Below are 13,058 nucleotides of genomic sequence, written 5' to 3'. Positions count from 1 at the left end.
TATATGATAGGACATCTAGCTGTGGGACTCTGGAAAAGAAAAAACAAACACCAACATTTCTTGAGGGTAAATTTTTCTGAGCTCGTAAACTGTGGGCTTGGCCCTGATTTTGCGAACAGCAGCCCATACCTTATTTTTCAAGTATGGAATGAAATGGGGGAGTCCAAGTCTAGTAAGACTAGACTAGACTAGTCTAGTAAAACCGGACTAAGTCGAGATGATGAGAAGGTGAACGACCCCTTAGTTTTATAATTCAAGACACATTGAAAAGAAGTCATAAATTATATGTAAACAGTTGGCCCTCTGGATCTGGGGGTTCCACATCTGAGGATTCAACTGACTGAGGATCGAAAGTATTTGGGAAAAAAATTCCAGAAAGTTCCAAAAAACCAAACCTGAATGTGCCACTTGCTGGCGAGTGTCTACCTAGCACTTATATTCTATTTGCATTGTATTAGGTGTTAGAAAAAACCTGGAAATGATTTAATACGTACAGGAGAATGTGCATAGGTTCTGTGCAGAAACTATGCATTTGATATGAGGGACTTGAGCAGCAGTGGATTTTGGTGTCTTCCTGGAACCAGTCCCCCACAGATAATGGGGTGGTTTATTTTTTTAAATTCAGTGTATTCATTTTTTTTTTTCACAAATAACTGCATGCCTTTTTTGCATCAGGCACTGTTCTAGGAACTGAGGGTGGATACATCAGCCAACAAAACAGATCCACTCCCTGGAAGAGCTTATGTTAAAAGATTATACATGAGAATTCCTTCTTCCCACAAACCTAACATCCACAGGCCAATTAAATGGATTTAACTCTCCATAGTTCAAAAATGGAAAGCTATCACAGGCAATGTTATATTTTCCTAACTTTTTGAAGGTGACTTATAAAGAATTCTGACAATACCGGTTTGAAATACAACGTGGTGATAAAAGAAACCCGAGGACTGCCTTGTGAGGCCCAGGAGAATCTGAGCTGCCACAAGGCGGGCTGGATGCTCAGCAGAGCGTGCAAATAGGCAAAGTGAGGAGGACATTCAAGGGGGAGAAATACAGTAAAAAAAATACAAAGGAGGGAAAACCACCTTATTTTCTAAGACTTTGGTTACACTGATTTTAACACATACCCCAGATCTACAAGCCTTGGCGCCATCCTCCACCTGTTATCAAGGCCGCCCTGGCGCACGGGGTCCCTCTCTACCTTCCTCTGCATCTTTACGTCCACCAATCGTTTCACAAGCTCTGACATCAAAGCACAGGAGTTCCAATCGATAGCCTGGTTCCCTTATTAAAATAAAAATTCTCACAAAATCATTAGCGGAATTTGTTTAAAAGAAGTAAACCTAAGAATTAATTTTTTATCAAGTATTTTCTTATGTCTCTAATTTCCCCAGGAAAGTATATAGCTTCTGTCAGGCATGAAAGTCGACAGAACTGACAGGTCAGTGGTTACTAGACATGTCCTGGAGTGGACAGTGCCCTCAGGTCACAGACCCTCACACGTTTTGGCAAATTTGTGTTGTGTTCAGTCACACATTCATGCAAACATTCACTCAGATGTGTACAGAGCACTAGACACGTGGCAGGTGCCCTTCTATCTGCTGGGGAATCCGCACACCAGGAGGGACCAGGGCTCTGCTCTCAAGGAGCTTTTTGTTTCAGTGCAGGAGACAGAGGGGAATAAGGAGACAGGGCAAAGAGCCATGAAGAGGGGGCACTGAGGCTGGAGGGGTCAGACCAGGGGAAGGGCTTACTTCTTGCGGTCCTTGTCCTTCCTCAGGTTGCTGCCTGGGGTCATAAAGGTCTGGTTCTGGTATATCTCAGAAGTAGCTTTCTTCTTGGAGAAAGCCATGATTTCTTCTTCCAGAAGTCTTCTCTTCTCTTCCAGCCTCAGCTTCTCCTCTTGGTGGACTCGTTTAAGGTGTTCAAACTTGGCCTGGAGCTGTGAAGCCAAGTGAGATTCCTGCTGAGGATGTTGTGTGGCAGCACACACCTGCGCCTCTTGGCGCTGCAGCCCTGCTCAGGCTGCCTGCACAGCAGCCAGGCAGATGTTCACACATGGAACTGCTTTAACAGTAACTGACATGAGCTCCCATGCAAAAACGCACAAGCAAAACAAAAACAGCCTCACAAACCTCAGTTTTTTAAACATTTGACCTCTTCTTAGAGTTTCCCTTTAGTTGCTCTACACATTTTCACCAAAAAGCCTCTTCAAATAAAGTTTCTAAAACTGTTATTAATAAAAGTGTGGGACATAAATTAGAGAATCGAGTTTTCAGAAATAGGGGAAAAAGTCCATCTTTTCCAAATAAATTTACCATGTACTAGTGAAATAGCTGTTGGTTACACTGGTGAACCTGTGTGGAAAGCAGTGTCAGTTTAAATCAAGAACCTTACAAATCTGTAGTGTTTTTCCACAGTCATTCACCTTCTTGAAAATTAAATCAAACACTGTTGAAGATGTGTGTCACAGTCAGCTCTGTATCTGATTCAGCTGAGTGTGGATGGCGCAGTCTTGTGGACTTAGTAAGTGAAAACACCCACCTATAAATGGGCTTACGCAGCTCACTCCCCAGTGGTTTAAGGGTTAGCTGCCCTCACCGTAGTAGGATCTACACCATAATTGAGGGAAAAAAAACTTTGTCTCTAAGAGAAATAACACTTTAAAATTCATTTATGCTAAATATACTCGATGCAGTCATTAAAATGAGTTTTGCCAAAGTTTAGAGATTTCAGATTTCCCTGGTTTAATTGTTGTTTATCTGAAAAAAAAATCTAGGGACTTTAGCAGGTTCCTTATGAATCAGCTGTGTGCCAAGAATACAAGCACAGCATCTAGAATCTGCATCAAAAAGTCACTTTTTTGGGGGGATTCCTGGGTCTGGTTTCATTTTCTATTATTATTTTTAGCTCTGGGCAGCAACCTAATGTGTATACAAAAAGTAGGACTTGGTTTATAGAAAAGATGGCATATGATCATTGAGGAAATACTTTGCTAAAAACTAGAGGCTGAGGGCAGAGACAGCAGAGAGCTACGCTGCTTCCTAATAAAATTCGATGTTCTGGATACAGAGCAGCTATCTACTGAGCCAGCAAACCTCACAGAAGAGTTTAGACAGAGACAGAATAGTGTTGAACAGGTGAGGTGAGGCCCAAAGACTCTTGTATTCCTGAGACTGTCACTTTCAGAGAGATCAGCACCTTAGCATCTGCATGTGCCTTTATATATATATATATATATTACATATAGCTAGGACATGGAAGCAACCTAGGTGTCCATCGGCAGATGAATGGATAATGAAGTTGTGGTACATATACACAATGGAATATTACTCAGCTATAAAAAAGAATGCATTTGAGTCAGTTCTAATGAGGTGGATGAAACTGGAGCCTATTATATAGAGTGAAGTAAGTTAGAAAGAGAAACAGATACTGTATATTAACATATATGGAATTTAGAAGGTAACAATGATCCTATATGCAAGGCAGCAAGAGTCAAAGATGTAAAGAACAGATTTTTGGACTATGTGGGAGAAAGCAAGAGTGGGATGATTTGAGAGAATAGCATTGAAACATGTAAAATATGTAAAATAGACGACCAGTGCAAATTCAGTGCATGAAGCAGGGCATTCAAAGCTGGTGCTCTGGGACAACCCAGAGGGATAGGGTGGGGAAGGAGGGGGGTTCAGGACGGGGGGACACATGGGCACCCATGGCTGATTCATGTCAATGTATGGCAAAAACCACCACAATATTGTAATTATCCTTCAATTAAATTAATTTAAAAAGTTATAAAGAGTTGGTGGAGTGGCAGCTCTCTGAGCATGTGTGCACCCTCATGAATTGGGAAGAAGAGCAGAAGGGAGGGTAATGCTTGGAAAGGGAGGCTACAGGGCAGGTTTATTATATATTATGTGAGTAGAATCCAATCTCTGATTCCTTAAATGGAGGGTACATACTTTAAATATTCTGAAAAGCTGTAGAGTACTTCACATGTCATTCATGAGGTTGACGAGAAATTCCAGGAAAACTGTAAAGACAAAAATGGCCTAGAAAAGGGGGTAGGCAGAATCTGACTATTATTTACATTACATGGAGTTCACAGCTTTTGGCAGCGACAGTCCACTCCACATATATGAAGCACTGACTTGTGGTACCACTTTTCACTACAAGGCCTTTAATTCAGACACATTTTCAAATACTTGAAAAGTTAAAAGCAGGAGACCTTCTGTGCTGTTGAAACTACTCAATGATGTTCTGAAGCGTCTGTGGCCACATGGTACACTGCTGTCTCTTGTACAAAGGAGCTTCTGAGGACATCGTACATTCTGCTGTGCAGTGACCTTTTTAAAGTATCTATTTTTAAAAGTGAATACCAGAAACAACATTCCTTTCTTGCCAGACTAGCCAGTGTCTTTGACCTGAGTTCTATACTTTGCTGGGGTCCCAGAAGTGTCTCTGAGAAGCACCCAGGACCGTGGCTCAGCCACACCTTGTATATATACTGCATATACTCACTCTGGACTCTCCAGGTCTGGGTTTTAGTGCAGCTGTACTTGTTTACTTCAAAGTATCTACAGTAATTGTGGAAACAGGAGAGGCATAAATATTAAGTGAACAATTAAGAAATAGACATGTGTGTGTGTTAGTTGCTAAGTGAAAAGTGAAATCGCTCAGTCGTGTACAACTCTTTGCGACCCCGTGGACTGTAGGCCACCAGGGTCCTCTGTCCATGGGATTCTCTAGGCAAGAATACTGAAGTGGGTTGTCATTTCCTTCTCCGGGGGATCTTCCTGACCCAGGGATCGAACCTGGGTCATGAACATTGCAAGTGGATTTTTTACCGTCTGAGCCACCAGGGAAGCCCCAATAGATAACTGGGTGTTTACAGTTAGAAGACAGTTTCCAGTGAGGCTCTGTGTGGTGGGGGCATGATGGCTGAGCCAACTGCCCAACCAGGAAAGATTATTCTCTGTGTTTGTGTGTGTTAGTCACTCAGTTGTGTCCAACTCTTTGCAACCCCATGGATTATAGCCTGCCAGGCTCCTCTGTCCATGGCTGAAGTGGGTTGCCATTCCCTTCTCCAGGGGATCTTCCCAACCCAGGAATCAAACCCAGGTCTCCTGTATTGCAGGTGAATTCTTTGCTGTCTGAGCCACCAGGGAAGCCTACTTAACATATAAAATTGGGAAGTACTAGCATTTGAATGGGAGAAGGCAATGGCAACCCACTCCAGTACTCTTCTTGCCTGGAAAACCCCATGGACGGAGGAGCCTGGTAGGCTGCAGTCCATGGGGTCTCGAAGAGTCAGACACGACTGAGTGACTTCACTTTCACTTTTCACTTTCATGCATTGGAGAAGGAAATGGCAACCCACTCCAGTATTCTTGCCTGGAGAATCCCAGGGACGGGGGAGCCGGGTGGGCTGCCGTCTATGGAGTCATACACAGTCAGATACGACTGAAGCAACTCAGCAGCAGCAGCAGCAGCATTTGAATGATGGTTATATACTTCACTTGGAGGATAAATATATACTGTACTTTTTCTTGTGGTGTAAGAAGGGCTATATGTCTAGAATGATGTGGATAGAGATGTAGAAAAGGTAACATTTAAACAGTGTCTTGACATGACATCTGTCCTGTGTATCCCCTGCTCTACCTATCCAATGTTCACCGCATCTTCAGCTAAGTCTATACTCCACATGAAAATCATCCTAATGTATGCTGCTGCTACTGCTAAGTCGCTTCAGTCGTGTCCGACTCTGTGTGACCCCATAGACAGCAGTGCATCAGGCTCCCCCGTCCCTGGGATTCTCCAGGCAAGAACACTGGAGTGGGTTGCCATTTCCTTCTCCAATGCATGAAAGTGAAAAGTGAAAGTGAAGTCACTCAGTCGTGTCCGACTCTTAGCGACCCCATGGAGCCTACCAGGCTCCTCCATCCATGGGATTTTCCAGGCAAGAGTACTGGAGTGGGGTGCCATTGCCTTCTCCTCCTAATGTATACATAAGGTGAATTAGGAGGTATTTGTTTATAACCATATTGGCAAGGGTATTTTAATAACAGGGTCAGCTAATTCAGACTTAGATAATCCTGTGGGTTACCTGCCAGTGTCTTACTGATGAGCTAGCTTTGAATGTCCCAGTTTACCCCGTAGATACCTGGTTTACACTATTGTTCAATGTCATTACTAAAAAGCCACCTTTCTCTGCAAAACTGCACGAACACTGAGGATAAATTATATGGTCCTCCTTCATCTGAACTTCAATTGATGGTCCTTTTTTAAAATTTTTATTTATTTTTGGCTGTGTTGGGTCTTTCTTGCTGCATGAGCTTTTCTCTAGTTGCGAGCGGGGTCTGCTTTCTAGTTACACTGTGAGGACTTCTCACTGCAGTGACTTCTCTTGTTGCAGAGCATGGGCTCTAGAGCAGAGGCTCAAAAGTTGTGGCACAAGGGCTTAGTTGTTCCTCGGCACGTGGAAGCTTCCTGGATCAGGATTGGAACCCATGTTTCCTGCATTGGCAGATAGATTCTTTGTCCCTGAGCCACCAGGGAAGCTCACCTGATGGTTCTTGAGTGAATCATCACTCACATAACCGCTGATGACCCCAGACGCCCTTCTTCACCAGACCTGACTCTATAAAGTATAGATGATAACCTACGAGCTTTGCAGGATGAAACTGGTCATGAGGGAACTTATTAATATTATTGTAATATGAATAAAACAGGTCCCTAATCTACTATTTGTAAGCTTACATAATTATAAGTTGTCACTCTTGTGACAACTTTAAACTCATAACTTCATCATTAATACAATACAGTGTTTGAATCATTAAAAAAAAATCTACAAAGCACCTAGTGACAAATAATACTTCTTTTTCTTTCAACCATTTGGTCACCCTGAATTTTCAATTTACTTTTAAGTAATACACATTTGAGCAAAATTGTGCTTAGTTGCTCAGTCATGTCCAAATCTTTGCGACCCCATGAACTGTAGCCTGCCAGGCTCCTCTGTCCATGGGGATTCTAGGTAAGAATACTGGAGTGGGTTGCCATGCCCTCCTCCAGGGGATCTTCCCCACCCAGGGATAGAATCAGTGTCTCCTGCATTGGCAGGCAGATTCTTTACCATCTGACCCACCAGGGAAGCCCTTTATTATGTGTAACTCATGGATAATTATTGAATAATTAACAGATGTTTTGAAGAAATTAGTGAAGTGAAAGTCTCTCAGCTGTATCTGACTCTGCGACCCCAAGGACTGTAGCCTGGCAGGGTACTCTGTCCATGGGGATTCTCCAGGCATAAATACTGGAGTGGGTTGCCATGCCCTCCTCCAGGGGATCTTCCCAACCCACGGATTGAACCCAAGTCTCCTGTATTGTAGGCAGATTCTTTACCATCTGAGCCACCAGGGAAGCCCAAATATTCTTATGGGGGTTTTTAAAAATTAAAATTCAACTGTAAACCACTTCTACATCTTCTCCTTGGAGAAACTGAGAACCATGATATATGAGAGAGAAACTCTTACAAGAGAAGTGTATGCTAATCAGAAGAAAAGCCAGCACAGTTTCCTACTCATCACAGTCTTCCTCAATGTTTGTATTTCAAAATAACTTTAAGCTAGGCACTGTTCTCGAATAAGAGACGACACAAAACAGAACACTAAATGCAATATTAGACCTAAGATTGAATTCTGGTTCAAAAACAAAAAATCACCAAATAGAAAGGAATAACAAAAGATAATCTTGGGATGACTGGAGAAATTTGATTATGAACTGATGATCAGGTTAGATTGTGGCATTGCTATTACTGTTCTTAGGTGTAATACTGGTACCATGGTTATGGAGGAGAAGGCACCTGAGCTTCAGGAATGCATGACATGCCTTTGATGTTTACACCAGCCTTCAGGCAGCCAGGAAAACATACACTCTAAAGATGGTGATATGTCCATTCTAAATCTAGGTGTGGGGATGGACATGGGTACCCTGTACTTTCACTTTCCCATTGTCTGAACTTTTTGAAAATAAAGATCAAATTATAGACAAGATATATTTGTACATTATTAAATTTATAAAACCACTTACTATTGGGTTTATTTAAATAGCAAGTACTATCAGAGTATTTTAAATAATAGGTTTGTATAGTTAAATTAAGCTTCCGAGGTGGCATTAGCGATAACCTGCCTGCCAGTGCAGGAAAAGCAAGAGATGGTCGGGAAGATACCCTGGAGAAGGACATGGCAGCCAACTCCAGTATTGCCTGGAGAATCCCACGGACAGAGGAGCCTGTTGGGCAATAGTCCATGGAGTTGCAAAGAGTTGATCATGACTGAAATGACTTAGCATGCATGCATGTTCTCATGGATAATTTGATTACAAATAACTGTGCATTCAGATGGGTATATCTTTCCTTTTCTCCTTTGCCTTTTGCTTTTCTTCTTTACTCAGCTATTTGTAAGACCTCCTTAGACAATCATTTTGCCCATCTGAATGCAGAGTTCCAAAGAATAGCAAGGAGAGATAAGAAAGTCTTCCTAAGTGAACAGTGCAAACAAACAGAGGAAAACAATAGAATGGGAAAAACTAGAGATCTCTTCAAGAAAATTAGAGATACCAAAGGAACATTTCATGCAAAGATGCACACAATAAAGGACAGAAACGGTATGAACCTAATAGAAGCAGAAGATACTAAGAGGTGACAAGAATACACAAAAGAACTATACAAAAAAGATCTTATGACCCAGATAACCACGATGGATGGAGTGATCACTTGCCTAGAGCCAGACATCCTGGAATGTGAAGTCAAGTGGGCCTTAGGAAGCATCACTACGAACAAAGCTAGTGGAAGTGATGGAATTCCAGTTGAGCTATTTCAGATCCTAAAAGATAATGCTGTTAAGTGCTCCATTCAATATGTCAGCAAATTTGGAAAACTCAGCAGTGACCACAGGACTGGAAAAGGTCAGTTTTCATTCCAAGCCCAAAAAAAAGCAATGCCAAAGAATGTTCAAACTACCGCACAATTGTAGTCATCTTTCACACTAGCAAAGGTAATGCTCAAAATTCTCCAAGTCAGGCTTCAACAGTATGTGAACCTTGAACTTTCAGATGTTCAAGCTGGATTTAGAAAAGGCAGAGGAACTAGAGATCAAATTGCCAACATCTGGTGGATTATAGAAAAAGCAAGAGAATTTCAGAAAAACATCTGCTTCATTGACTACACTAAAGCCTTTGACTGTGTGGATCACAACAAACTGGAAAATTCTTAAAGAGATGAGAATAGCAGACTACCTTGCCTGACTCCTGAGAAACCTGTATGCAGGTCAAGAAGCAACAATTAGAACAGGACATGGAACAACAGACTGGTTTCAGACTGGGAAAGGAGTACGTCAAGGCTGTATATTGTCACCCTGCTTATTTAACTTCTGTGCAGAGTACATCATGTGAAATGCTGGGCTGGATGAAGCAAGGCTGGAATCAAGATTGCTGGGAGAAGTATCAATAACCTCAGATATGCAGATGATACCACCGTTATGGCAGGAAGTGAAAAACTAAAGAGCCTCTTGATGAAAGAGGAGAGTGAAAAAGTTGGTTTGAAACTTTTTTAAGTTTTCTTAAAACTTCAGAAAACTAAGATCATGGCATATAGTTCCATCACTTCGTGGCAAACAGATGGGGAAACAATGGAAACAGTGACAGACCTCATTTTCTTTGGCTCCAAAATCATTGCAGATGATGACTGCAGCCGTGAAATGAAAAGACGCTTGTTTCTTGGAAGAAAAGCTATAACCAACCTAGATAGCATATTAAAAAGCAGAGACATTACTTTGCCAACAAAGGTCCGTATGGTCAGAGCTATGGTTTTTCCAGTAGTCATGGATGGATATGAAAGTTGGACCATAAAGAAGGCTGAGGGCCGAAGGATTGATGCTTTTGAACTGTGGTGTTGCAGAAGACTCTAGAGAGTCCCTTGGACTGCAAGGAGATAAAACCAGTCAATACTAAAAGAAATCAATCCTGAGTATTCATTGGAAGGACTGATGCTGAAGCTCCAATACTTTGGCCACCTGATGTGAAGAGTTGACTCACTGGAAAAGACCCTGATGCTGGGAAAGACTGAAGGCAGGAGGAGAAGGGGACGACAGTATGAGATTGTTGGATGGCATCACTGACTCAATGAACAGAAGTTTGAGCAAGCTCTGGAAGATGGTGAAGGACAGGGAAGCCTGCTGTGCTGTAGTCCATAGGCTCTCAAAGAGTTGGACATGACTGAGTGACTGAACAAGAACAACAAATAACTCTTCAGGAACTCTCATATTAGCAAGTTCATTTGTATTAACATTCTTGTCTTCTCTCAGAAATTTTTTTTTGCAGCTCTTCCTTTTTGATCCTCAGCTTAACTTAGAATCCATTTACTTAGATGCAGCCATTGCAGTTAAGTCTACAGAAGATACCTTAACTCAAGTAAAGGTAAAATTTGTCCTTGAAGAACCACAAGCAAACAAAACTAAAGAGAACCAAACAAAATTCTTTGCAGATAATTCTGTGCCAAGGCCACCCAAAGGCCACCTGGACCACCCACCTCCCCCAGGAAGCCTGACTTCACACTCAACAGCTCTGAGCCACCCACTTCCAGCAAACAACAGTGTGAGTGACTCTCAAAACTCAAAAGGGCTTATCAAACCTTAGCTAAAGTATCTCTGCCTCCTAGTTAAGATAGTTGAAACCCTTCTTGGTAATGTAGTCCTCTACCAGCACTCAATACACCACTTCTAATCAAAGACACTTTGTTCACAAAGGCAAAATTTTTTGTTTTCAGCCTGTGATTTTTTTTTTTTTTTTTTGGTAAAATTCTGCATCCAAAGACTACATGTTAGAATAGCTACTCTTAAAGAACAGCTCGTCTTCAAAACCACCTGTTAATTCTTGAGATAGACCCCCAGGTTAATAGGACACCCCAAATAGAAATCACAGCAAATAGCACACTTGCCTCTCTCTCAGCTTCTTTCAGGATGGCTTCTTTCTCCTTCACGCGCTGCACAAATAGCTGCTTCATCTCTTCTTCCTTCCTCTGGCGCTCACCATAGAACTCGTGTCTCTTGGCTTCGTAGGTCTCCTGAAGACTGAAAAGTTATTTGTGTTACTCTCATGTTAGCAATGGAGAAGGCAATGGCACCCCACTCCAGTACTCTTGCCTGGAAAATCCCATGGGTGGAGGAGCCTGGTAGGCTGCAGTCCATGGGGTCGCAAAGAGTCGGACACGACTGAGCGACTTCACTTTCACTTTTCACTTTCATGCATTGGAGAAGGAAATGGCAACCTACTCCAGTGTTCTTGCCTGGAGAATCCCAGGGACGGCAGAGCCTGGTGGGCTGCTGTCTATGGGGTCGCACAGAGTCGGACATGACTGAAGCGACTTAGCAGCAGCAGCAGCATGTTAGCAAGATGACGTAGAAACCTGCAAACATTCAAACTTCCAGGTTAGGCCTCATGACTGTCACCGCGTGTGTGCCTCCAGGGAGCCACAGGCAGGGAGAGCCCACCTCCTTCAGGGAGCGCGGGTCTGTCTGTGGGTCCCTGCTGTGCCAGCACTCCCAAAAGTGCTCGTTTCACCCCACACGGGTTCCTCCATCCACTTCTCTGGACTCCTCCCCTCTATTCGTCACCACGTCTGATCACCAGGGTCTGGGAGTTCAGCCTGGGACCCCAACATCATCTCAGTCCAGGCTTATTTTGATTTCTACAGACACACTGTTCAGCCCAACTTGGTCTTTGAGCTTTTCTGCCTTCACTGTTTTAATAATCTAATTGAGCTCTAAGATTTGAGTTCATCTTTCTTTCATTTTGTTCTTCCTGCCACTCCTCAGATTTTTCCACCAAAAACACAGATCTCTTTTATCTTTTCCTTCTGCATTAGTTATATTATCTTCAAAACGAGAGCACTTTAGAAACTGCAGAATCCTGCAAACAGACCTCTCCTCCTCAGGTTTCAGGCACACATCTCTTGCTCCAGCCACTGCCTGCTGCCCTGCCCTCACTCTGCCCTACAAGTCCTATCCCTCCAGGAATCCGCTTCTAGTCTCCCTGGGTGGAATCCCCTGTTCCCTCCACACCCTTCCATGGCTCTTTGTTTATACTTCTTCCTGGGCATTCCCACCCCAACTGCATCTCTCTTCCACCAGCTCAGCATCTTTGTAATCCAGCTGTCCAGCAGAGCTCTCTGACACTACGGTTTCTTCATAAATGTTCATCTAATGACAGAGACTGCAGGGAAGTAGGGCCAGTGTAGCCCACAGAGCAGGGACTTCCTGGAACTCCATGGCAAGTGCCTTTCTTGCCTGTGAAATTTCAGAGGAACCACAGACCTCCCCACATGCAGAAGCGCTGAGCCCTTCCACCGCAGCTCACTGAGAGAACGTCCCAATGTTTAACAGGGAATACAATAAACTGACTTTAACAGGTGTGTCGTGATTAGAAATTTCTACTGCTTATGAAAATACTTTATAGCTAAGTAGATTTAAAATGTGATAAAATTTAGGAATTTTACTAATCTTGTCTAACCAGAGAAATAAATCTTTTATGGATAGAACTGTATACCTTTAAGGAAAATTGGTCAGTTTTCATTCCAATTCCAAAGAAAGGCAAAGCCAAAGAATGTTCAAACTACTGCACAATTGCAGTCATCTCACACGCTAGCAAAGTAATGCTCAAAATTCTCCAAGCCAGGCTTCAACATTACATGAACTGTGAACTTCCAGATGTTCAAGCTGGATTTAGAAAAGGCAGAGGAACCAGAGATCAAATTGCCAACATCTGCTGGATCATCAAAAAAGCAAGAGAGTTCCAGAAAAACATACTTCTGCTTTATTGATTATGTCGAAGCCTTTGACTGTGTGGATCACAACAAACTGTGGAAAATTCTTCAAGAGATGGGAATACCAGACCACCAGACTTGCCTCCTGAGAATCTGTATGCAGGTCAAGAAGCAACAGTTAGAATTGGACATGGAACAATGGACTGTTTCCAGATTGGGAAAGGAGTATGTCAAGGCTGTACTG

At 42.7% G+C, this 13,058-nt stretch overlaps 1 protein-coding gene and 1 long non-coding RNA gene across 9 annotated transcripts in view; one reads left to right on the top strand and one right to left on the bottom strand.

Annotated features, from left to right (window-relative positions):
• SEPTIN10 (septin 10) overlaps positions 1–13,058 on the bottom strand; it is a 50,409-nt gene that overhangs the window by 1,646 nt on the left and 35,705 nt on the right. For 4 of the 7 annotated variants that reach the window (XM_061432507.1, XM_061432511.1, XM_061432510.1 and 1 more), the window contains 3 exons: positions 10,991–11,123; positions 1,755–1,942; positions 1,128–1,284 (listed from right to left, as the gene is read on the bottom strand). In XM_061432507.1, the coding sequence (XP_061288491.1) occupies positions 1,167–1,284; positions 1,755–1,942; positions 10,991–11,123 (439 nt within the window). In that variant the 3' untranslated portion in view covers positions 1,128–1,166. The remainder of the gene's footprint in view (positions 1–1,127; positions 1,285–1,754; positions 1,943–10,990; positions 11,124–13,058) is intronic. The other 3 variants (XM_061432509.1, XM_061432508.1, XM_061432512.1) reach the window with 1 other exon arrangement.
• Positions 1–13,058, top strand: part of LOC133257054 (uncharacterized) — a 38,672-nt gene that overhangs the window by 14,760 nt on the left and 10,854 nt on the right. The window lies entirely within an intron of this gene.

The sequence above is a fragment of the Bos javanicus genome, chromosome 11 (genome assembly GCF_032452875.1).
Source record: "Bos javanicus breed banteng chromosome 11, ARS-OSU_banteng_1.0, whole genome shotgun sequence".
NCBI classification, from domain to species: Eukaryota; Metazoa; Chordata; class Mammalia; order Artiodactyla; family Bovidae; genus Bos; species Bos javanicus.
Note: the sequence above shows the minus strand (reverse complement) of the source record. Positions and strands in the feature narration are given on the sequence as shown.